The sequence below is a fragment of the Phytophthora parasitica genome, assembly GCF_000247585.1.
Source record: "Phytophthora parasitica INRA-310 unplaced genomic scaffold supercont2.39, whole genome shotgun sequence".
Taxonomy (NCBI): Eukaryota; Oomycota; class Peronosporomycetes; order Peronosporales; family Peronosporaceae; genus Phytophthora; species Phytophthora nicotianae.
The window spans coordinates 180,560-201,034 of record NW_008649025.1 but is presented as its reverse complement, the minus strand read 5'-3'; the positions used below and the strand labels follow the sequence as shown (position 1 = coordinate 201,034).

At 49.6% G+C, this 20,475-nt stretch overlaps 13 protein-coding genes across 16 annotated transcripts; 5 read left to right on the top strand and 8 right to left on the bottom strand.

Annotated features, from left to right (window-relative positions):
• The first annotated feature begins 207 nt into the window (after positions 1 to 207).
• Positions 208 to 977, top strand: PPTG_14279. 2 transcript variants are annotated; one of them, XM_008910851.1, is made up of 2 exons: positions 208 to 669; positions 744 to 977. In XM_008910851.1, the coding sequence occupies exons 1-2, from the start codon at positions 258 to 260 to the stop codon at positions 782 to 784; spliced, it is 453 nt and encodes a 150-aa protein (XP_008909099.1). In that variant the 5' UTR covers positions 208 to 257; the 3' UTR covers positions 785 to 977. The 2 variants fall into 2 exon arrangements, with proteins under 2 accessions (XP_008909099.1, XP_008909098.1); XM_008910850.1 differs by having other exon boundaries at positions 208 to 977.
• Positions 846 to 3,119, bottom strand: PPTG_14278. 2 transcript variants are annotated; one of them, XM_008910848.1, is made up of 3 exons: positions 2,531 to 3,119; positions 2,149 to 2,474; positions 846 to 2,090 (listed from the first exon to the last, which is right to left on the bottom strand). In XM_008910848.1, the coding sequence occupies exons 1-3, from the start codon at positions 2,845 to 2,847 to the stop codon at positions 979 to 981; spliced, it is 1,755 nt and encodes a 584-aa protein (XP_008909096.1). In that variant the 5' UTR covers positions 2,848 to 3,119; the 3' UTR covers positions 846 to 978. The 2 variants fall into 2 exon arrangements, with proteins under 2 accessions (XP_008909096.1, XP_008909097.1); XM_008910849.1 differs by having other exon boundaries at positions 2,149 to 3,119.
• A 477-nt stretch (positions 3,120 to 3,596) lies between these two features.
• Positions 3,597 to 4,196, top strand: PPTG_14277 (hypothetical protein; the record flags this gene model as incomplete). Its single annotated transcript, XM_008910847.1, has 1 exon — positions 3,597 to 4,196. The coding sequence occupies one exon, from the start codon at positions 3,597 to 3,599 to the stop codon at positions 4,098 to 4,100; it is 504 nt and encodes a 167-aa protein (XP_008909095.1). The 3' UTR covers positions 4,101 to 4,196.
• Positions 4,197 to 4,243: 47 nt separating this feature from the next.
• On the top strand, positions 4,244 to 6,417 carry PPTG_14276 (hypothetical protein). Its single transcript, XM_008910845.1, has one exon. It carries the CDS (start codon positions 4,299 to 4,301, stop codon positions 5,718 to 5,720), a length of 1,422 nt encoding a protein of 473 aa, XP_008909093.1. The 5' UTR covers positions 4,244 to 4,298; the 3' UTR covers positions 5,721 to 6,417.
• Positions 5,801 to 6,259, bottom strand: PPTG_14275 (hypothetical protein; the record flags this gene model as incomplete). The annotated part of the gene is made up of 1 exon (XM_008910846.1): positions 5,801 to 6,259. One exon carries the CDS (start codon positions 6,257 to 6,259, stop codon positions 5,801 to 5,803), a length of 459 nt encoding a protein of 152 aa, XP_008909094.1.
• Positions 6,418 to 6,506: 89 nt separating the features above from the next.
• PPTG_14274 (hypothetical protein) lies at positions 6,507 to 6,938 on the top strand (the record flags this gene model as incomplete). The annotated part of the gene is made up of 1 exon (XM_008910844.1): positions 6,507 to 6,938. The coding sequence occupies one exon, from the start codon at positions 6,507 to 6,509 to the stop codon at positions 6,936 to 6,938; it is 432 nt and encodes a 143-aa protein (XP_008909092.1).
• Positions 6,939 to 6,984: 46 nt separating this feature from the next.
• Positions 6,985 to 8,727, bottom strand: PPTG_14273 (hypothetical protein; the record flags this gene model as incomplete). Its single annotated transcript, XM_008910843.1, has 2 exons — positions 6,985 to 7,704; positions 7,771 to 8,727. The coding sequence occupies 2 exons, from the start codon at positions 8,725 to 8,727 to the stop codon at positions 6,985 to 6,987; spliced, it is 1,677 nt and encodes a 558-aa protein (XP_008909091.1).
• Positions 8,728 to 8,831: 104 nt separating this feature from the next.
• On the bottom strand, positions 8,832 to 9,769 carry PPTG_14272 (hypothetical protein; the record flags this gene model as incomplete). The annotated part of the gene is made up of 2 exons (XM_008910842.1): positions 8,832 to 9,234; positions 9,303 to 9,769. The coding sequence occupies 2 exons, from the start codon at positions 9,767 to 9,769 to the stop codon at positions 8,832 to 8,834; spliced, it is 870 nt and encodes a 289-aa protein (XP_008909090.1).
• A 92-nt stretch (positions 9,770 to 9,861) lies between these two features.
• PPTG_14271 (hypothetical protein) lies at positions 9,862 to 10,236 on the bottom strand (the record flags this gene model as incomplete). The annotated part of the gene is made up of 1 exon (XM_008910841.1): positions 9,862 to 10,236. One exon carries the CDS (start codon positions 10,234 to 10,236, stop codon positions 9,862 to 9,864), a length of 375 nt encoding a protein of 124 aa, XP_008909089.1.
• Positions 10,237 to 11,264: 1,028 nt separating this feature from the next.
• Positions 11,265 to 14,000, bottom strand: PPTG_14270. Of its 2 annotated transcripts, XM_008910839.1 has the most exons (4): positions 13,434 to 14,000; positions 12,436 to 13,324; positions 12,299 to 12,374; positions 11,265 to 12,236 (listed from the first exon to the last, which is right to left on the bottom strand). In XM_008910839.1, the coding sequence occupies exons 2-4, from the start codon at positions 13,145 to 13,147 to the stop codon at positions 11,384 to 11,386; spliced, it is 1,641 nt and encodes a 546-aa protein (XP_008909087.1). In that variant the 5' UTR covers positions 13,148 to 13,324; positions 13,434 to 14,000; the 3' UTR covers positions 11,265 to 11,383. The 2 variants fall into 2 exon arrangements, with proteins under 2 accessions (XP_008909087.1, XP_008909088.1); XM_008910840.1 differs by lacking the exon at positions 13,434 to 14,000 and having other exon boundaries at positions 12,436 to 13,354.
• A 514-nt stretch (positions 14,001 to 14,514) lies between these two features.
• PPTG_14269 (hypothetical protein) lies at positions 14,515 to 16,457 on the top strand (the record flags this gene model as incomplete). Its single annotated transcript, XM_008910838.1, has 2 exons — positions 14,515 to 15,302; positions 15,364 to 16,457. 2 exons carry the CDS (start codon positions 14,515 to 14,517, stop codon positions 16,286 to 16,288), a joined length of 1,713 nt encoding a protein of 570 aa, XP_008909086.1. The 3' UTR covers positions 16,289 to 16,457.
• Positions 16,458 to 18,121: 1,664 nt separating this feature from the next.
• On the bottom strand, positions 18,122 to 18,349 carry PPTG_23474 (hypothetical protein). The gene has a single exon (XM_008910837.1). It carries the CDS (start codon positions 18,317 to 18,319, stop codon positions 18,146 to 18,148), a length of 174 nt encoding a protein of 57 aa, XP_008909085.1. The 5' UTR covers positions 18,320 to 18,349; the 3' UTR covers positions 18,122 to 18,145.
• A 137-nt stretch (positions 18,350 to 18,486) lies between these two features.
• Positions 18,487 to 19,754, bottom strand: PPTG_14268 (hypothetical protein). The gene has a single exon (XM_008910836.1). It carries the CDS (start codon positions 19,697 to 19,699, stop codon positions 18,629 to 18,631), a length of 1,071 nt encoding a protein of 356 aa, XP_008909084.1. The 5' UTR covers positions 19,700 to 19,754; the 3' UTR covers positions 18,487 to 18,628.
• Positions 19,755 to 20,475: the final 721 nt, after the last annotated feature.

Below are 20,475 nucleotides of genomic sequence, written 5' to 3'. Positions count from 1 at the left end.
AGCCGCCATTTTAAGTATCATCTAGAAGTGCCTTCTATCGACACATGGATATATATCATTGCGCTGTTCGAGTGGAGATAAAGTCTGCTGAGCGTAGCTTGTGTTTATACATTTACGCATAGCTTGCGGATATCACTGGTAACTAATTGGGCGAGTCATACTGTATGCATGCAACTCACTCAACAGTTTTTTTTTTTTTTTCAAGTTTGGTACCAGGAAAATTTTGAAAGAGCATCTTCATCTTCAAGGTGTTGGTGATGGTGAGCACCACGCGGTACTGTCGGACTCGAGTTCGTCAGAACAAAAAACTCGACGTGATGGCGACCGTGATAACCGACGTAGGTTGCCTCGAGCCGCTCACACCCGCCGTGGTAACTCAAAGCGGCGGGGTCATTGAAGCGACACCGATACCGCCGCCACTAGAGCCAGAATCCCAACAGCATCTGAACCATGACGCGCATCGACGCTGGAGGGCGAGCAGCTCCGTCGAGTTTCTAAACAAGGTCAACAGCATCGACATTCTCGACACGCGAACCGAGCACCGAACTGTGCTTTATGTGTTGGAAGTTCATTTGAGTCGCACGTCGGTCTTAAAGGTAGAACGGCGTTTTACGGACTTCGAACAGCTACGTCAAGGCATTCAAAGCGCAGTGAGCATCTTGCCGCCGTGTACGTGTCAGTACTGCTTGGATTTCCTAGTACATGTTCGCTTCAACATGGCTCAACCGCGTGGCTTCGTCAAGCTCACTGCAGGAACGGAGAAGCGCAAGAAGATCCTGGCTAAGTTCATCGGCGACATGGTGGCTATGGGCAGGCGAAAGGTGGAGAAGGTCGGCAAACGAGAGTGTGAAGCGCAGTTAGTGGTCCCTGTCTTATTGGAAGAGTTCCTGCTTGGATAGAGTGTAAAAGAAGACACTAACGTATCCGATTAGGGTAGCTAACTGCAATTCAATCCTAATGCTTTCCTTAACGGACACCTTAACTGAATGCCTGAGTTTTCATAGGAGATGCTCGCTTGTGCTTGATATGTTGTTTCTGCAGTTTAGAGAGCACCGTATTTGTCACCTTAAGACGCAGCGCTCGCTCTGTTAGTGTCGACTCTGCCAGAATCTCGTCGGCTTTATCTGCAAATGTGTTGAAGAACTGCATGATCTCGTCAATGGGTTTTTCCATCACATACTCCTCGGAGAGCTGTAACAGCGTCAGTGCCACTCGAAGCATGATCTTCCAGTTTTTCTCGAACAGAAATACGTCCCAGATCCGATTCAATGTGTCCTGAGGGAGCACGTTCAAGTACAGATACAACGTCTGGAACCAGCCGACAGCGAACATCTCGATAGGCACCTTCTCGCTTGCGAAATGTTCAGCGAGAGCTGGCTCAGTCAACTCCAACAGCCTCTGCGTCTGAAAGCAATGCACATGTAGTTTATGCAGTCCAGGAGCGAACATGTCGTGTAACTCATAGCGTTCAAACAGCGTCACCAGCAGCCAGAAGGTGCTCTCGGCTTCAGCCTTGGTATCAGCAGCAGAGCCGCTCTTCTTGACTTTATTCAGTACATGGGCAGCGATGTAATCCATTCCTTGGCAATACCCGACAGCTGGGAATCGACCGGCCAATGCGTGTAAAATCTCACTCAACTGTGTAGTCAAGTCTTCCTCGGATACTTCGTCTTTGTGGTTGGCTGCACGTTTGTGAGGGGCTACACGGCCGTAAGTGCGACGTACATCCGTCATGATCGACTCTGTTGCGTCGCCCTTTGAGATAGCCATCTGCAAGTACGTGTCGTAGTCCAGTTCAGCGGCATCTCGAGTCTTATGGACGTTTGTGGTTTTCTCCCAGTACGCAAACCGAAGACTAGGCGGCAGGTGTCCGTACCGCACACAAAACTTCTCCAATCTTCTTTCCGACGCAATAAAATCTCGACAGGCTTTGTTCACACAGGACACTCTCGCCAGTACAGGTAAATCTCCGCAGTACAGCAAAATAGTGCCTAGAATATAAGGCGTTGTGAAGCATTGATCTGCTGGAGTAACTGGGGTAACTGGCTCATTTTCCGTCGAATGGACACTCGAATTGCTGATCGTTCGCGCTATGAGACCAAAGTTACGTTAGAAATGTATAATTACCCATAATTTTTGTCAACTTACTCATTCTTAGCAGTCCCATTGCCTTCAATGGCGAGTCTGAACTTGAATTTCCAAGTTTGTACTTGTGTAGGAAGAGACAACTAGCACTCCTGGGATCCTCCACATACTCTAGCGCATCCACTGTAGTGTCTCCGAGATAAATGTCAGTCATTACATTTAGTCCCATTGTGTGGATCTTCTCGGCCACAGGTCCGGCAGCCGCCAATTTGGTCTTCAGCATACTCCAGCCCTGGGTCGATCCCTCCTTCATTTTACTCGCTGCAGTCGTCAACCCCGCAGTAGCTGACGTCTTGGCCTTAACTATCGTGGGTTGATATTTCTCCAATCTACAATGTAGCCATTTAGAAACTCATTTCTCCTTAGAAATAGGTCGTGGACCTACTTTTTGCTGGTCTTGTCCTTCATGTTCAGAAGTTGCGGTCCAAGTGTCTTCTTGGCTGTAGCTGCTCTATCTTTCATGAGGCCAAAGGCACTGGCCAGACCGTGAGCACCCGCTCCATTGCCTGTCGCTGTGGGGGCGTCACCCCCGTCCTCGTCGCTCGCAGGGTCCAGAGGTTTGAGCACTGGAGCGGCGGGTGGCAGTTTTTCGGTCGGTTCTTCGCCTCCGGAGCTCGAAGCGGACGACGATGAGCCAGGCGACGAGGCCGACGGGGCGGGGGCTACAGGGAGCTCCGAAGCGGGGGCGACGGACGTCTCCATGGCTCGGAATGGATTAGAGTGACGAGTGCGAGACTCAGGACTCAGGAAAACCGTCGAGCTTTTACCCTGGTGACTATCGGCTATAATTATGCAAGGATTTGCATGATAAATAGGGCAGGGCGGACCATCCTGCGCCAAAGGTTAACACACGAAGCTACACTGGACTCTTTGCGAGAACCTCCCTGACCTCTGTAGAGAAGTCGACGGAACATTATGTGGTTGGACGCTGGCGTCTTTCTCCAGTTGCTGAGATGGGTCTTGCTCTCTGCATATATTTTGTCTTCTAATAACGATTACAGCCTTTCGCGGACCAAACTTGGATCAGCTTCACAGTTTTGGATGGGTGTCTGGTAGCCATGGTACAGAAGTGAGTGCGACAACAAGACACGTTAAAGTGTCATGTTAACGTGTCTTGTTGTCGCCTTACAGGATATCGATCTACTTGAGAACAAAACAAAGAGAACCGTTCTGCTCGATTCTTTTCCCCGCAATGTTGGATCTGCCCAACTGCTTCCTGTCCTCCATGCTATGATATTCACCGTCAGCACAGCCGTAGGCATAACTTCGCTAGCTTCAATCATCGCGATCTTGGAAACGTTTGGATGGCCTTTGGAAAGTGAACTGTCGTGACCTTGTCCTCTTTCTTTCAACGAGAAACACTACTGATTCCATACATCTCTCAGTTCTCCCTCAACGTTGGAGCCACCTCCTCTCCATTCTGGAATTTACGTTAGCCTCTACCATCGGCAATGCAGGTTTTCGCGACGTTCGTTGTAGCGATGTTGTTCATGTCCGCGCCCACAGTACAAGCTGAAAACTGCACCACTCAAGCGATCAACGACGTGCTTCAGCCGATGACATCAGACCCTAACTACATCGCGTGCCAGTCAGACAGCAACTACACGCTGCAGTCGCTTGCTGGTCCCTCGCTCAAGCAGATCCGGGCATTCTGCTCGAGCTCTGCTTGCCAGACTCTGCTAAATAACATGCAGGCGTCGGGTATCCTGCCAGACTGTAACGTGGCTACTGGCAACCATCCTCTCAGTCTGACGGATGCCGTAGTTCTTGTATCTTCCAAGTGTGTGCCATCACCTGCTCCGTTGAAGCTTCAAGAGCGGGTTGTCGACAATAGCGACGTCGACAGCAAAGCGAAACGTATCTCAGGCCACATCTCTTCTGCATTAAGCCACTCAGCTCCAATGGATGACGTCGGCGGAGTGGCTGGGGCTCTTCTATCTCTACTGCGCCGATAAACACCAAGCTAGATGTTGAAGTTGTCCACAAAAGTATTCCCGTCCTGTTAATGCGAATATTTACGTATTTCACTGTACATCCCTGTCAAAGTTCCAGCCAATCATCTCTCTTTACTTCCCATTTTCAACCAATCTCTATTTCCTGTGCTGCCAAGCCAGCCGATTACGGTCACTTATCAAACTGCCAGCACCGCTGCCATGCCGCCTCACCAGACCCCCGAGGACGCCGATGTCGCGAGCTCCAAGCAGCGCGTGGATCTCATTATCTTCGCTTCTCACGTGATCCCCGTGGTTCCTCGCAATGTGGTGCTTTCGGACCATGCAATTGTCATTGACAACTCGCGTATCGTAGCTCTACTGCCGCGTGACGAGGCCCACAAGCTCTACGTTGGCACAGAAGAGCGTCACCTCTCCAACCACATCGTCACTCCTGGTCTTGTGAACCTGCACACACACTCGGCCATGACACTTCTACGTGGTCTGGCAGACGACAAGCCGCTCTGTGACTGGCTGATGCAGGACATTTGGCCCACTGAAGGAGCATTCGTTGGCCCGGAGTTCATCAAGGCTGGCATGACCCACGCCGTGGCCGAGATGCTGCGCTGTGGCACGACATGTTGCAATGACATGTACTTCTTCCCTGACCAGATATGCGAAGTATTGGAGTCTACGGGCTTCCGTGGGGCAGTGGGGCAGGTAGTCATGGAGTTCCCGGGTCCGTACGGCTCTGGAGCCGACGATTATCTAGCCAAGGCCAAGCCGAACCTTGAGAAGTACGCACCTGGATGTCACGACCTCATCACGGTGACGATGGCTCCTCATGCGCCGTACACCGTCTCGGACAAGAGTCTGCAGCAGGCGTACGCTCTGGCTAAGGAGCACAAGGCCCGAGTGCACATTCATCTGCACGAGACGGCGAGCGAATGCAACGACAGTGAAAGCCTCAACCGCCAGTCTATGAGTTGCCACCAGAGCGATCAGAAGCTGCGGCCATTGGCCAACTTGAAGCGAATGGGATTGTTGTCCGAGCACCTCATCTGTGCCCACATGACACAGCTCACACCTGAAGAGATCGACGACGTCGCTGAGGCTGGAGCTCACGTGGCTCACTGCCCGTCGTCTAACCTCAAGTTGGCGTCGGGTATCGCTCCTATCACAGCGATGGTCGAGCGTGGCGTTAACGTCGGTATCGGTACTGACGGAGCGGCCAGTAACAATTCGCTCGACATGTTCGGGGAGATGAAATTGGCTGCTATTCTGGCCAAGGCGCAGACGTTGCAGAGCTCCAGTGTGCCTGCAGTTGAGGCACTGCAGATGGCTACACTCAACGGAGCTCGTGCACTTGGTCTCGACAAGGAGATCGGATCTATTGAAGTGGGGAAGCGTGCAGATGTGATCGCTGTCGAGTGCGACAGTATCGAGATGATCCCCATGTACAACGCTATCAGTCACATCGTGTACGTGGCTGGGCGTGAGCACGTCTCGGACGTCTGGATCAATGGCAAGCATCTACTGGATAGCCACAAGCTCACGACTATCGATGAAGACGTAGTGAAGAAGAGTGTGCGCGAGTGGGCGGCCAAGATCTGCGCGCATCGCGAGAAGAAGACTGAACCGTAAAGGGCACCTTAACGTGTAAATACAGAGTTACGCAGCTGTAAATTTAGAGTTTACAGTCTGGATCACTGTATCTTCCAGATCTACTTTCGCAGCAGACCCATGACAAGCTCCTCCATGGGGATCGAATGGGCGAGAACATCCACGATATTGTCCACTGTATGGCCAAGTGTGTTTTCTCCTTCATCCTCGCCCACAGCACGTTCTTCCAGAGTGTCGGCACATCTCGATGCGATACGAACAGCATCCGTGAGGTTTAGAGAGTGAGCTCCGATGACCACCTGACAATCCGGTAGTAAACCCGACGTTAACGTGGTATTGAGGAGAGCTTGACACACAGAACTGGCACAGAATCCTTCAGTCTGGTTGAGTGTGGGGCTCTCAAAGGACAGCATCGAGTAGTTGCTGTCAGTCTGGCATGTAGCGAAGTTGGGGTCCGAGGTAATGGGTTCCAACACTTCGTAGATCATTTGAACGGAGCAGTTCTCAGCGTTGGCCACGACAGTCGAGATAAGCAGCAGTAAGGCTGTCAGAAACAGCATAGTGAAGACGGTGATGAGAGTTGAACAGGTTAAAACGGATAATGAACAGGATGAAATCGAGACCGGAGACCTGGAGGAATCAGCGGTATCATGGCAAACGTTAAGGTCGTGATTCTACGATCCCAGTTGTTGCATCGAATTAATGCTCGAACATCCCACCCACCCTAGATAACATGTACTAGAATGGATGCATTGACCTCGCGACTGACCGTGTTATTCCTCAATCTTCCCTGCAACGCACACAGCGATGAAGTCTTCGATTGCGATGATCATCGGCCTCATGGCCTCAAGCTGCGGTACTGCGATGTCTACGTTCACTGTCTTAATGTACACGGACAGCAGGTTCGAAGATTACGTTGGCCAAGTTGCTTTCGATTCCACAGATCGCTGCTATCCGGTGTGTACCGACACCGAGGCTGTGGCTGCTTTTCTCTGGGATGGCGAGCCTCGAGGAGCGCAGCTTATAGTTTTTGAGGACGTCGAGTGTCGTGGTCGATATGTTGCAGGAGACAAGAAACACGATGCCGAGTTCTCTGTAGTGGCCTCGGGACGTAAGGTTCGATCGTTCATCCTATCGACTACGGGGAGTGTTACGCCCACACGAGGCATCGTACACTCCTGCGACGAGAAGAGCGACATCGTGTACAAAACGTATAACGATACGGCGTCTTTAATGTGAAGGAGGGCAACGTTAGGGGGTACTAAGTACTGTATTCTTCAATACATTACTCTTCATCGTCACTAACCATATTCACAAGCACTTCTGTAAACTTAACCGGATCGGGGTAGCTCGATACTTGCCATCTGAATGAAGTTTCTGGTTGCAAATGTTCATTGTTGTTGCAAAGACCATCTTCCTCAAAATCCGCGAGTTCTGGAGGCAACAAAAAGTCCATTTTGAACGGTTTGCTCAGGTTCTCAGTACTGGCACGGGAGCTGGACTCGCTGCTTTCTTCGTCGCTGTGTTCACTGTCGTTGTTGCTCCTAGCACTGGACGGTATACTACTGCTTGAAGAATGATGAGGTTCGTATCTGTATGCCTGCATCATTTTCCGGAGTTTGGCACAATGCGCTTCGACTCTTTTGCTGGCCTTCGCTCGAGCCTCTGCAGCCACTTGAGACCGCGCCTTCTCCTCCTCCATCATGGTTTCCCACTCTTCCTCGCGCAGTCTGATCTGCAAAGCACGTTCGGCTTCTCGCTGTCGCTTTAGTCGTTCTTTCTCGTCCGCAAGTTCAAGTTCTCGACGTTTCTGTCGAGTTTGAGCGGTGTCCTCAAGCACATTAGCGAGCTCCATCTCTAACGAAGCCTTCGTGGCTGACAGTCGAGCTACTTTAGAGCTCTGACCAACGTTCTGCAGTAAAGCTTTTTCAAGCTTCAGACGAACACGTTCGCGCTTTTTGTGCTTTTCAACGTAACTTTGCTTCACATGCATCTCCAAAGACATCTAAAAAATAAAAGTAAATAAAAAAAATGGTTAGATAATGCAAAATTTCCAGATGGAACAACCTACCTTTTCACGTAGTTGAGCTTCCATGTTAACCATGAATTGACTTGGTTGCCTCTCGGTCTCCATCACGTCGTTGGAATCAGCAGTCCACACTGATTCCGTGTCTTGGTTATCGCAGCTAGATAGAGTTGAACGTGCAGTGGTCATCGACGACTGTTGTCTGAATGATCTTGCGCGTACGGCTTCGATCTTCACCATTTGCTTGTGCAATCGAGACGCAGCCTCTTGACGTTCTAGTTCTTGTTCGCGTTCCAGCTGCAGCTTTTCCTGTTTAAAACGTTTCGCACGCTCTTGAGCGAGCATCAACGCGGCTGCAACCTTCGCGGCATTTGCCTTTGCTACTGCTTTAGGATCAGGTTTCTCTTCTTCCTGGTTGTTAGGGTGTTTCTTCTTGCGTGACCGCTTACGGTGTTTCTGATGTGGTGGCCGTGGTTTCCGGTGTTTTTCAGGAGCTTCAGAACTTACATGAGACGTCACATCGTCGTCCCTGGTGTGGCCTCTGCTGCTGCCAAGAGAAGACGAAGATCGCCAAGAGACGAAGTCGTCACTCTGATGATTCCAAATGTCAGGTTTTGGTTCTATCGGTCTGGATGGAGGCAACGGAACGGAAGACTTTAAAGTGGACAACTCTCGCGTGCTTTGAGGCTGAACTGCATCGAGAATCTCGTTGATTTCATCGTGCCAGCTTTGAGACTGCGTCGGTTCTGTAGCATGTTTAACAGAACGACGGCCGCGGATTGAGTTGCTACGATGTGGCTTTGAGAAAACATTCGTAACTGGAGATCCTCGATCGTATTGTTGTGTAGGCAACTGTGTTGGAATTTTGTGAACTGGAGGCGGCGGCTTGGACTGAGACAATGAAGAGTGACTTGGAGCGTAGGCAATCTGAGTGAACGTGTCTTGGATCTGAGCCTCCTGCTCAGCGAAGAAGCGTCCAATCTTCTCGATGAGGTCTGCCATCCTTCTTGATGTCGACGGTCTTGTCGGTAGTTGTTTGCCGCCGCTTCAGCTCACTAACCCATAAATAGATTAGAGTACTTTTACCGTTAATCACCCCCTAATCACTAATGAAGTCCCGTAACTCGTTGCTCCATGGCTCGAACTTCCTCCAAGATCTTCTTCTGAGCCACAAGCGTTTCCTGTGCCATCCGCAGCATCAAATCGAGCTTTGACCTCGAGACGACCACGTCATCGCTGCCACTATCCGTCCCGGACATGACGGACGAGTACGTCTCTGGTGCTGATAAATCCCCTGCCGAGACCCCTCCATCCGTGCCTGTATCACCCATAAGTGACGACGTATCCGACAGAATCGGCACCGAAGTGTCCGTCATCACTGCTCTCGAACTGGAGCCCAAAGCGTCGTATTCCACAGTATCTCTCTGTTGACCGTGTCGAACGTGCTCCAACTCGTCAATCAACGCTCGTATCTCCATCTGCTCCTTCTGGTGTTTCTTCGTCAATCCTCTACTCAACGAAACACCGTTTACTCAGTTTTTCACACTCAATAAGCATAAATATACTCACAAACCCACCTTTGACGTCTGTAGCTGCCTGCTCGGTTCTGCTTGGCCACTTCGCTGCGTCGATTGCGTACCATTTTTAAAAAGGCTGTATAATTTAGTCGGGGCTCGTTTAGATTGCCCCCTTGATAGTAAAACTCGTCATAACCTTGCTCCAGCAACTGCTCGGTCGTCTCTCTGTCTGGAATCCTGTTAAATTGCTTGGCACAGTGCACATATTTTCTGAGTAGAATCAGCTGAATGCCTTTGCCGATCTTCCAGCGTTTCTGGGCGACTGAACGGTGCGAATTGTGCTGCGAGGGGGTCTGAGAAGCGTCATAACTGGCGGTCTCTTGCTCGCTTAATACAGGGTTATCGTCGCTGCCGTCTTGTAGAGAAGTAGTAGAGACATGGAGGCGTAAGAGGGTGTGGTCGTCGGTTGCTTCATCATCCCCGTCGTGTCCTGGAGGAGGCAGCACGTCGACGTTCAAGATGTCCATATTGGATTGATGTGATTCTGTCCACTGGCTTTTATTGTAATCAGATTATCTGAATCTGAGGAGGAAATAAATCTGATTCCCTAGACGCTAAGTTATGTTGTGTCCTCAAGTGACAGTAGGCGTAGAATGGTCCTCATCATGGCACCGGTGGAGATTTGGCTTTGCGTCGGAAACTCGCAGTCGCTGGTGTGGATGTCTCTGAGTGCAAATGTGTTGAAGTTGACGCCCTTGAAAGACACTTGACACGGTGGAAGGTTGAAGGTCGCGAATGGGGCCATGAGCGACTTGCACGCGGAGCTGGCGCAGATTGCTGCGGCATTGGCGTCCACTTGGCACGTGGAATAGTTCACATTGGCTCGTAGGGGCTGCAGAGTGGCAGTCAACTCGCTGTTGTTGCAGAGTGCCGAACTTGTAGCAACTGAAGGCAAAACATTGACGAGAAACGCGAGCAGGCCAAGAATCGACATGATGGACAATAGCGCTGTCTTTCGTGGCCAAAAAGGAAATAAAGGGTCGTGAGGACAAGCAACAATCAAGTGTGAGTACCGTAAACCACGTCCACACTACATGGCGAAGAAACACTTGTAGAGGTGACATCCCAACTTTGTACTAAAATTTGTAAGAAAATCTCATCATTTTTATGTTTGCATTTAGTGGCAGAATTCTAAGCGCAAAGTTAACCTTACTAAAAAAATTATTAATAAAATAGCAAGGAAAAAATTACTACGAGGCCGTGGTTTACGGTATGGCGGTATCATTATACAATCAAGGGGCTAGAAAACAGAGCAAAGCAAGTATTCGGATTGTCTGCTGCCACAGGTGAAAACATACATGCTCATACGTAAGCAGAGAAACACGATAAAGATGAGTTTCACTCACATACATATGGGTGAAAATCATCTATTTAGCATGTTTCTCCACGACAGACGCTCTGGCGTGGACGCGGCTAGTTAAGTGCCTTGGGATATCCTCAGGCAGGTTAGATCTAACGTTGAATTTATCAGATTGGTATGTATTGGACTGGACCTCTCGAAAGCCAGTACTACCACCAGATCAGTCGTAAAAGAACAGCAGAAATCAATTAAACTCGAAACTGAATGGGATGACGAGAAATCTACTCGTCGAACAACCCTCTTGTTCAGCCCTAAGCTGCTATAATAGATGTTAGACCCTGAGTAACATTTATTTGCGAACTATTAAATGTTGTCACTCGGAGCTGCACCTGCCGGCCACAGCACGGATCTGTCACCTTGACGTCCAGAAAGCAGCAGAAGCATTCACACTCCTCGCCTTTGTGATGGTTTTAAAGAATGAGAGCGCATGTGTTGGGAGAACTGGCTTGCCAACAAAACACCAGGTACTCTTCTAATGCTACAATATTAAATATCGTTCATTTTCTTTGTAATAATAGTTTTTATCGCTATTAACCTCTAGAGATGGAAACTGTATGCCGACCATAGTAGTAGTATTTAATAACTATTAAAAGTTATGACTTCTATTTGCCAAGCACCACCGAACTCAGGCATAAAAAAACAAGCCAACATAAAGTACCATATTTGGTTAATGAACGCGAGATAAACAATTCTGATTCGGCCAGTAGACGACTATTCTGGCTCACAGCTCACTGGAACTCCCATCGATGCTGGATGAATTGAAGTGATCGTCCATGATACTTCTCCAATTATCAACGCGGATTTCGATGTTGCCAGTCTGCATTTGTCTGACCAGCTCCCAGCAGCGAGGGTGATCGTATGGACTCAGGCCGTAGTTATTACGGAAGACAGACGAATAGTCCTCCACACCACCCACAGTATCGTAATGATACTGACATTCGATGAGCTCAGCCTGGGTGAACGCAGTTTTTGCTGTACCGTCGACGTCTAGGGCATCAACCAAAGTGGTTTCCAGGAGATCGATCGCTTGTTCTTGCACATAAACGCGCTCTTGCTGCTCCATCTCGAACGAATTGGTCTGCATCTGGTGAAGCTCCCTCGAAATGCCCGGTCCTTCAGTCTCCGAGTTGCTCCCCACTTCCACGCTAATTTCCTCCGTATTAGCTGTTTCCATCAAAGCCATGGTTGACGCAAGGACAGTCGTAATGGGAGCTCCACGCTTCGGACACACAAATCCGTAGCTTTGCATGTTCAGAATGAGGTCGTCGCGATCGTATTGGTACGAGTTTTTGCCGAGTTTGTTGATGTTCACATATTGCCAGTATTTCGAGGGCAACGGCTTAAAGAACTGGCTCAACGCCGGGTGATCTTCTGCTCGAATTGGAGTCTTAGAAGTCGGGTAAGAACTGTCGACCATCCACAACTGCGTCACATTCGAAATCGCTGTAGGACTCACTTCATCCTTGTAAACGCACTGCTGGAACGCCCACCGCGAGACATTCTTGTCTGTCGGAACCACGTCATCACCGAGTTGACACTCCAGGTAGATCTGGTCTAGGAGATCGACGGTTGCGCTAGATACAGAACACAAACACTCAAAGTACGGTATTCAAACCACAGGACTGTAAAAACGTACTGAATGCTGAAGAAGACTGGATCTGCTGGGCTCACGTAGCTGGCGAGGACAGACGACAACGCGTTGTGAATGGCATCTGCCATAAAAGTGAAGATAAGCTTTCACCTTACAACCCCCACCGCGCTGGTAGAACGTACTGTGTGTTCCCGTCTGGATGCGTTGAGTCACATCTCGAAAGCCGTTGGCCTCACCTAGAGCCACTCCTAATCCGGCGTATCCGAACCCGGCAGGAAAAGTCTTGCTGGCCCAATTACCTCGAGGAATGCAGCGTGCGCATTGACTAGAATTGGTGATAGTGGAGCTCTCGCAGAACGACTTCGCAGGTGCATTGGTCACGCAATTGCCTGCGATCGTTCTACCGTTTATAGTGACAGAGCGCGCTGCCCCCTGCGACCCGCCAAGACCGCGAAGTATTGGTGAACAGGCTTCCAGTGAAGCGCCTCCGTTCTCACACTTATTCTCAACGAATCGAGCATAGTCAGCGAAGTAGTCCCAGTATGGGATCGTAAGGCACGCGTACTTGGAACCAAGACTACGCAACATGTTCTCGTAGGCGAGAACGAAGCGGCGATTCCAGTACAAAAAGCCACAAGTTCGCAGGAATTCCGTGGACGAAGCCTTCTCCGAAGCCACTTCCGTGAACAGGATATGATACCCCCTTTGCATCCCCACCCCGAGAGCTTCGACGTACAAGCTCCGTTCAGCTTGAGTCAGGGCCCCCCAAGACTTACGAACCCGATTCGGACAATTCGTGGCTTGTTGGGCATCGACGACGCAGTGATAGATATCACTTAGAAGCAAGCACACGACGAACAACAGACCCGGTACTTGACGACCACAGAAACGCATTCGCTTGTCGAGTAGATCCAGCAAAGCACGGCACGAATAACGACTTGTGTGGGAACAGCCTCGGCTGAGTGAAGTGCGTCAACAACGCGATATCTTTGAATGAAAAGCCGATAGCGGAATCCGTGGCGTCGGGCTGAGTGTTCTCCACTTGAGTCGCGTCGTGTTCGCTGCGGATTCCTTTCGAGGATTTAAAGTGATGCGAAACCGGTAAATTGGTAAATGCCATCGAAAACAAACTTTAGACGACCAAATACGACGCTAAAACAAGTGAATCCGAGTTACCTACACCGCTGTGTTGACCAATCGGTAGAACACATAGCCATTAGCTTCTAGAAAACTGTCAAACGAAGAAGCGATATTCTGGACTTGGCCGGACAGGCGCTCTCGTGACACATCTCGACGTTACAAACCGACAAGGCTGGAAAGAGTTACAGCTAGCGAAACGTTAGTCTTGATGATGAGATGAGTGGCAAGACAAGTCAAGTTCGAGGTTCAAGTTTCTGGCGGCTCTCTAGATACTTGCGAAATGGTGGAGATTCTAAACAACCGCCTCCGAGTTCGTACGTGTTCCGCTTGCTCATACTGGTCACACGCGATGCTCCTGTTGAGTTCTTAGAAAACTCAACAACTCACTTACGCACCGCTCATTATTGGATTGTTTGTAGAAATCGTCTGTGAACGCGCATCTATCGATGTTACTGATGGATAAAGTACGGTATGAAGTTGAACACCAGACTCCGGCCTTCGCTTGCTCCGGATAATACGTGTTGACTGCTGGTTTCGGCCAAATGACACGGACTGGCTTAGTGTCGACTCGAGCTGGCGCGATAGGATAAATCAAACCAAGCCTGGAACCAACCTGGTTTCTAAGATTAACGTTTCGGTACATGTACTTTTTGTTCTAGAGATATCCACATACTTACTCAGCACATTGTTTATTTTCGGAAGATTTACTTTATACCAATCGGATTATTATTTGGTCAATTTCGCTGACCGACGGCTGCAGACCCCTAAACTAACATGGAGACCATTCTCGGGGTGACAAGAGGAAAGCCCCATCCAGCCACAACGCGTTGCGTATCATGTCGGTTTTGTCACTATCTGAGCATGGTTCCCATCCGAAACGAGTTCGGCTTTCCGCTTCACAATCGTCCTAAGGAAGTTCAGTACCTCCACCTGGCGTAAGGACAGTGTTAATTACAGTCTACGGAAGTTACTATCCTGCACCAGCGCCTTCTCGGCAAGCTCCATGCAGTCTTCGTCTCGACTTCTTCTATGGTTTGGGGCGTGCGTGTGACTCCATGTTGAGTCGTAAGTAGCTCTTTAAGCGGCGCCGTGAAAACTGTCTGACTTCATTTCCAAACACCATGGCTCCTCGCCAGGTAAAGACTAAGGTCTTCGCGCTCCTCGTTTCCATCTCGTTGGTGGTTAGCACTATCGACGCGAATGTGTGGTCGACAAACGGGGTCTGTGGTTCCCGTGTTCGCTATTCGTGGGACGCACTTTCAGTTGACGACAAAAAACTGTATCGTGATGCCATCGCCACTGCAATGAGTACAGGATATCATGCACTGTTTGTGGAGGTGCACTCGGATCGAAACTCCTTCAAGGAGGCTCACAATACGTGCGGAATGATGTTCTGGCACCGTCGCTTCCTGCTAGCATACGAGGACATGCTGCGAAGCCTTGGTACCAAGTTTGCGTGCATCACGATCCCGTACTGGGACTACTTCGCCGACTACGCCAAGTTCTTGACCAACGTCTGTACCAATTTCGAGGACTGTTCGACGTTTCTGAAAGATATGGGAGGCAGTTCGGGGCCCTTTGCATCATTAACGATCAATGGGAACGTTGTCAACGGAAACTGCGTCAACGGGTTAGCATCGCCGTATGCAAACTTCACGAATTTCTGCGAGAAGTCAACGATTAGTGGGTCGTCCTGCTCTGGTTGCATTCCACGAGGGGCATGGTCGTTAGAGAACTACCCATCTGGTATTTGCTACTCGTCATTAGCGAAGTATCTTAGTCTCCAGTTCGGCTTTGCATGGTTCTCCCAGAACATTCACTACGGTGTGCACCAGTCCATCCACAACACGGCTATGGGCGCTATGGCCACGTACCCGACATCCGCAGACCCCATCTTTTACAGCCACCAGTACGTCTTTTCTAGCTATCTGTGCTTGCTGTTATCATCTCACCAATCTTCTTTATTACAGTGCTACAGTGGACTTGATTCATCAGCTCTACTACGACTGTCAGATCGGACGACCATTGACGGACACTGAGAAAAAAAACGGTGACTACGCCTTTGAGAGTTGTGCTCAAGTCGACTATGTGGGTGTTCCCCCAACTTCGACGTCAACCATGACGATGTACTGGAATGCAGTAGGACAAACCAGAATCTCCGTTGAGAGCCACCCTCGTCTGGGCAGATTCTTCGCCTACCAGCCAAAGGAATACTGGCAATACGTCAGCTCTATCGACTTGGGTTACTCGTACGCAGCGGACGAGCTTTTCGTTCTGCTTAAAAATCAGGGCTTAACGTGTCCTAAGAGCCACACGAGGAAGCTCTTCGATGTCAATTACGTGGATGTGCCCGTCACAGCTGATAAGAAAAGGAAGGCCATCGGTCGGAGCTTCAATCTGTTCCAGGACATCTATGATGCTGCTCTTACAAACACCAGCTCTCACACTGAAGCCATTGACCAAGGCCAGACCGTGGATTGCCTATGGTACAACGAAAAGTTTGGTGTAGACGATTTCAGCCCCGAATTCCGCGCAAATTGGAACCTCCCCAGCACTGCGCACACTTTCTGCTACAATCGGGTACAGGACGTTAACTCTGGTCGTAAGCAGGTGAAGGTGGGGCGTTGGAAGGACAAATATCAGTTCCACTACTTCACTATGACGGACGTTCAGCTAGCGAGTGCATCGGAGATCACGTCAACGGATGAAGCAGCGTTAATTAGCAGCTCAAGCGCATCGACAACTTCGACGCCTACTGCTACATCGGGCGTCGAGACGTCCGCTCCACCTGCTACAGCTACAACAACGGGCAGCGAGACGTCCGCTCCACCTGATACGACCACAACTTTCCCAACAACCACAGCGGAGCCAGCAACCGTCGTACCTGGTGTCTAAGGGATAAAGCAGCAGTGATAATGCTTCTCTGTATCGGAAGTATTTCATGCTTTTCATTCCTTTGGGCCTGAATTTGACAACTGATGGAGCGACGTCAGTTCGTAATTAATGATCAGCATTCTTCTTGTTTAGAACGTACGATTACTGCTCGGAGGACGCTAGAGTGTCTACATTGCTGCTTGTTGTGCAGTACTACTACATGTACTTAGTAGGCTGCATACTAACATTGCACAATCATGTGCATCGGAAGGATACCTCGATAAAATTTCAGTTTTGCAAAAAGGAGAACCAAGTATTAACGAATTTTTACGAATAAAAGACCTCCGTCAAATGTTCGATGCTATTCTAGAATCAGAAACCCTCTACTATTACAAGACCGCAACGTTAGCGCTCAACCAACACCATTCAAGGACAACTTATCGGTACTGATCGACGCTTGGAAGCGCTTAGGCGCTATGGAGTACAGTCGCAATGGCAGCCCGCCTCCTGTAGCTACTGTGTGCGGTTGGGTGCACCAAGCGTGGCGAGACACGGCTCACCCGTTGTGCTGATATGGAATCACGGCGTCTACGGGTAGAAGTTCCAGCAGGCTTGGAGCCGCGATGAGGCGGGAAACGAGCTAGCTACGGAGATCGAGAGTGAGGATCACCAGGCGCAACGTCGAAATTGAATGGGGTCGGCATAGTGGAGGGTTACGCTTTTTTTTTTTTTTTAGGATATAGAAGCCCTCTACGAATAGCAGACCCCTCGTCAAAAATGATCGGTTTCATGGGGCCACTAATAAATAAAAGACTGATCACAATTCGTAAAAATCCGTTATTAGAGTAACCTTACAAGGAACGACGCCTTCAACATCAAGGACAAAAACAATCAAGCTTCTCGAAGGATTCAATGCGTACACATGGCACATCACCACTATAAAGGAAGCCGCTCTCGCCCAGAAATTGATCAAGTTTCTACGAAGGAACATTACCAGTCAGCATTTTCGAGATCGTTAATCCCTTGGTTATACTACATGAATATCTAAGACAACGCTGTTTGAGAATAACTAGCCCAAGATGGCCACCACACAACGTTTCTATTGGTAGACGTAGCCTACAGAATCTGCAGAACTCTTTAGTTAATTCAAAATAAATCGAGGATCTCTGAACATGATTTTTCTCACCAAGGAAATTTATCATGCTGATGTTAGGACACTTACGGCTACACATGGCTTGGTGGGGATGTATGGTCTTCGAACTTAACTGAAACTTGTGGAAGTTGTATTGATCACAGCTATGCCGAGTAGCTACTTCTGATATACATTATCTGCAGAAGCGATACTTAATAAGGCCTTGCTAGTGTGTGTCTTGCAAAAAAAAAACGTAGATTTTCTATTATTTCACTGGAAAAAGTTTAATTCTAGAATTAAGAGACGTGACTCAAAGACGAGAATTACACATTTTGCCTTGCTTGTAGATTTCTTCTGTACAGACTTCGTCGATCAACGCGGTTTAGTGAGAAAGTGAGGCTGAAGAGAATCTGGCTACAACTTCTGTATGGGAACCCGGTTCAGCGGGCTTGTTTTGTACAAACTATTGTGAAATCTACAAGTAGCGTAAGTAGTAGGGACCTGTCAGCTTTAATTAAAGCTGTATTGTCGTATGCATCAATGTTGTAAATTCTCAAGCATATCTGAGCAAATGAAGAAACGACACCAGATCAGTGCAGCACCTGGTGTTATAATAGTTTGGCTTCCTCAGTTTTGATAACTTGGTAGCGCTCGCGACCACACTGGGATAAGGTGGGATAGGCGCGGTGATCATGCGCGGATGCCAGCCACAAGTGTGGATGTCAACTTGAACTTTAGCGTCCACATTAACATGTCTTGCGCATTGTCACGATGACACATGCCTCACGCACTGCGGATGTTTGCGGTAAGATGGAGAGTCGGGATGTGCTGATCGTAATCGCGTTGGCAGCTCGCTGCGTCGTGGGCCAGAAGTCCTGGCTGGTTTTTTCAAATCTTCTCGATTTGCACTGCCACAGCATCTGATCACAGCTGGAGAGCGCTGAGTGTCGAGTGGGCAGAGCTGTATACCGACTGCTCGTAATTCTTCGCAAGAGTAAACACGCTGCAATGGAAACCTGGAAACCTGCGCGTTCTGAATCATAAAATACTGCTGTAATGTGCTTATCCAACTGGTATACTGTAAAGTATCCTTTACAACATCGTGAATATCGGCATCTCAAGTTGTCCAACATGTTGACGTACAAATTCCAACTCCACAAACGAACGAATGACAAAGTTCATGTTGCAAAAACCGTTCGTATAAACTACTACGTGTTGTTGTTCTGTGGTTAAATGGATTGGTATCGGTTCGACATGGAGAAACCCTCGGACAGGCAGCGCAGTACACTTAGTATGCAGTCTGGGGCGCTCTGGTCCTGGGCTGCTGTGACGCCGGCGACGAGATCCACCTCGGACGTGATGCGGGTGGTAACCTGCTCGCCTGTCTCGAACTCGAATTGTTGAATAATAGGGCACGTGATCACTCCGTAGCCTTGGCTCTCCTGTCCCCTCTGACGCTGTGCGTCGTAGTACACGTCGAGCTGTAGCTGACCCGTGATCTTAATGATCACATGCTCGCCTGCCTCCAATCTTTCGCACGAGGCGATAGAGAGCTGGAAGATCCGGAATTGTTCCCGATACCAGAGCCAGTGTAGCTTGAAAGACTCGACCGAGTCGAACTCTTCTCTCTGGAGGTCCAACAAACATTGCAGCGCCGGGGAGCTGCCGTCCGCCAATCGGAAGTTCTGCAGGTCGAGTCTCTGCTCGTTGCCGTCGACACCGACAGCGTAATAGAAGTCACCGACCGACTGAATGGGGTTCAGTCGTCCTTTGTTGGCGACTGCAGCGCGGTGGGTCTCTAGCTGCTCGATATTCTGTTCCAGGGCCCTGATCTCACCCGTGACCTTCTGCTCGTACTGACGCTTACGTTTCCTGTAGTTGGCCTGATTAATACGGCATTGCTCTTTCCTGCGCGCTTTCTTCCAGTCCTCAGTGGCGGTCGCGGGCGAACTGGGGGTCCCCTGCCACGTATCCTTAAGCTTGTTACTGACACTGGAGGACATGTATCCTGTCTCTCGACGCGCGATGGCAAGTGCCGCAGCCTGGTCGGGTGTGAGTGTGGAGCGCCACGCGAGCTCAGGCTGCTCCGGAGAGAAGGAAGCGCTGCTGTGGCGGCTCTGCGGCAAGGTAACGGGGCGTTGGCACAGTCGCTTCGAGAGTGTGGGCAGCGAGTCAAAACGTTCGGGCGAGAGCGTCTTGGCTGACGGGAGCTGCGGCAAACGGGCTGCATGCTTACTGAGAGAGCTTAATGGATCGAATCTCGAGTCGAGGCGCAGCGACGGCAGCGATATGGGAGTCATGGTGGGTCCAAAGTCTTCTCTGATTTCTCTTATCCTCTAGTGCTCGAAATTAGGAATGACACGGTAGACCGAAAAAGTAGCTTCGTCGTTGTTGACGCGGCGTGGATAGTTGTCGATGTCCTAAACCTGGCCAGAGAAGGTTCTTTTCAAAGAGAATCCGTTTATGATTGGACACTGCTCGCAATCAGAAAAATAGATTCAGTAAAAGAATAATCAGCTATTGGTTTTAAATTTTGAGATTTGGTAAAATATGGGGTTTGGACATCGTTTACGCGGCGGATAAGGAGCGCAAACCATGGACCGCCTCGACAAACAGCTTGTGATAAATTACATACATACCCACTGTACATGGACAAGCGAGCACTCTGCACGCTGCAGCAAATAGCTATTTCCCTGGAATGCCAGTAAATCCAGCCGTACCCTTGCTTTTTATCTCTTTGTCCGGTTATCACCACGTGGAGAAGTGTTTTGGCCCGAGTCTCTCGTTCAGGAGATGGCCCACCCCTGGACCTGCTCACATCATCGCAAATCTGCCTGATAGCGTCAGATGTGCAGCAGCGAGCCACCCTTCGTCTCGTCATCAACTTGGTCGAGCACTGCCAATGATCAGCTGGCTACAGACGGGAGCCTACAGTACAGTTCCTTCAAAGCGAAGCCAGCAAATGTACGGCGTACACAGCATTTGCTGACGCTGGCAAGTCTGGGGCTCGCTCTTATCGTGATCAGAGTGAGCAACGACGCAACCGGACGCTCGAAGACACGACAGCGGGAATTGA

Bases quoted from the DNA above. Each gene is read 5' to 3' on its own strand.
- PPTG_14279 (XM_008910850.1), top strand. From the start codon at position 258: ATGGTGAGCACCACGCGGTACTGTCGGACTCGAGTTCGTCAGAACAAA.
- PPTG_14278 (XM_008910848.1), bottom strand. From the start codon at position 2,847: ATGGAGACGTCCGTCGCCCCCGCTTCGGAGCTCCCTGTAGCCCCCGCC. The intron at 2,475-2,530 runs GTAGGTCCACGA...GCTACATTGTAG, and splicing joins AAGGACAAGACCAGCAAAAA to ATTGGAGAAATATCAACCCA. The intron at 2,091-2,148 runs GTAAGTTGACAA...TTGGTCTCATAG, and splicing joins AATGGGACTGCTAAGAATGA to CGCGAACGATCAGCAATTCG.
- PPTG_14276 (XM_008910845.1), top strand. From the start codon at position 4,299: ATGCCGCCTCACCAGACCCCCGAGGACGCCGATGTCGCGAGCTCCAAG.
- PPTG_14270 (XM_008910839.1), bottom strand. From the start codon at position 13,147: ATGCGTTTCTGTGGTCGTCAAGTACCGGGTCTGTTGTTCGTCGTGTGC. The intron at 12,375-12,435 runs GTACGTTCTACC...CTTTTATGGCAG, and splicing joins CATCCAGACGGGAACACACA to ATGCCATTCACAACGCGTTG. The intron at 12,237-12,298 runs GTACGTTTTTAC...TTCTGTATCTAG, and splicing joins CCAGTCTTCTTCAGCATTCA to CGCAACCGTCGATCTCCTAG.
- PPTG_23474 (XM_008910837.1), bottom strand. From the start codon at position 18,319: ATGCTGTGGCAGTGCAAATCGAGAAGATTTGAAAAAACCAGCCAGGAC.
- PPTG_14268 (XM_008910836.1), bottom strand. From the start codon at position 19,699: ATGACTCCCATATCGCTGCCGTCGCTGCGCCTCGACTCGAGATTCGAT.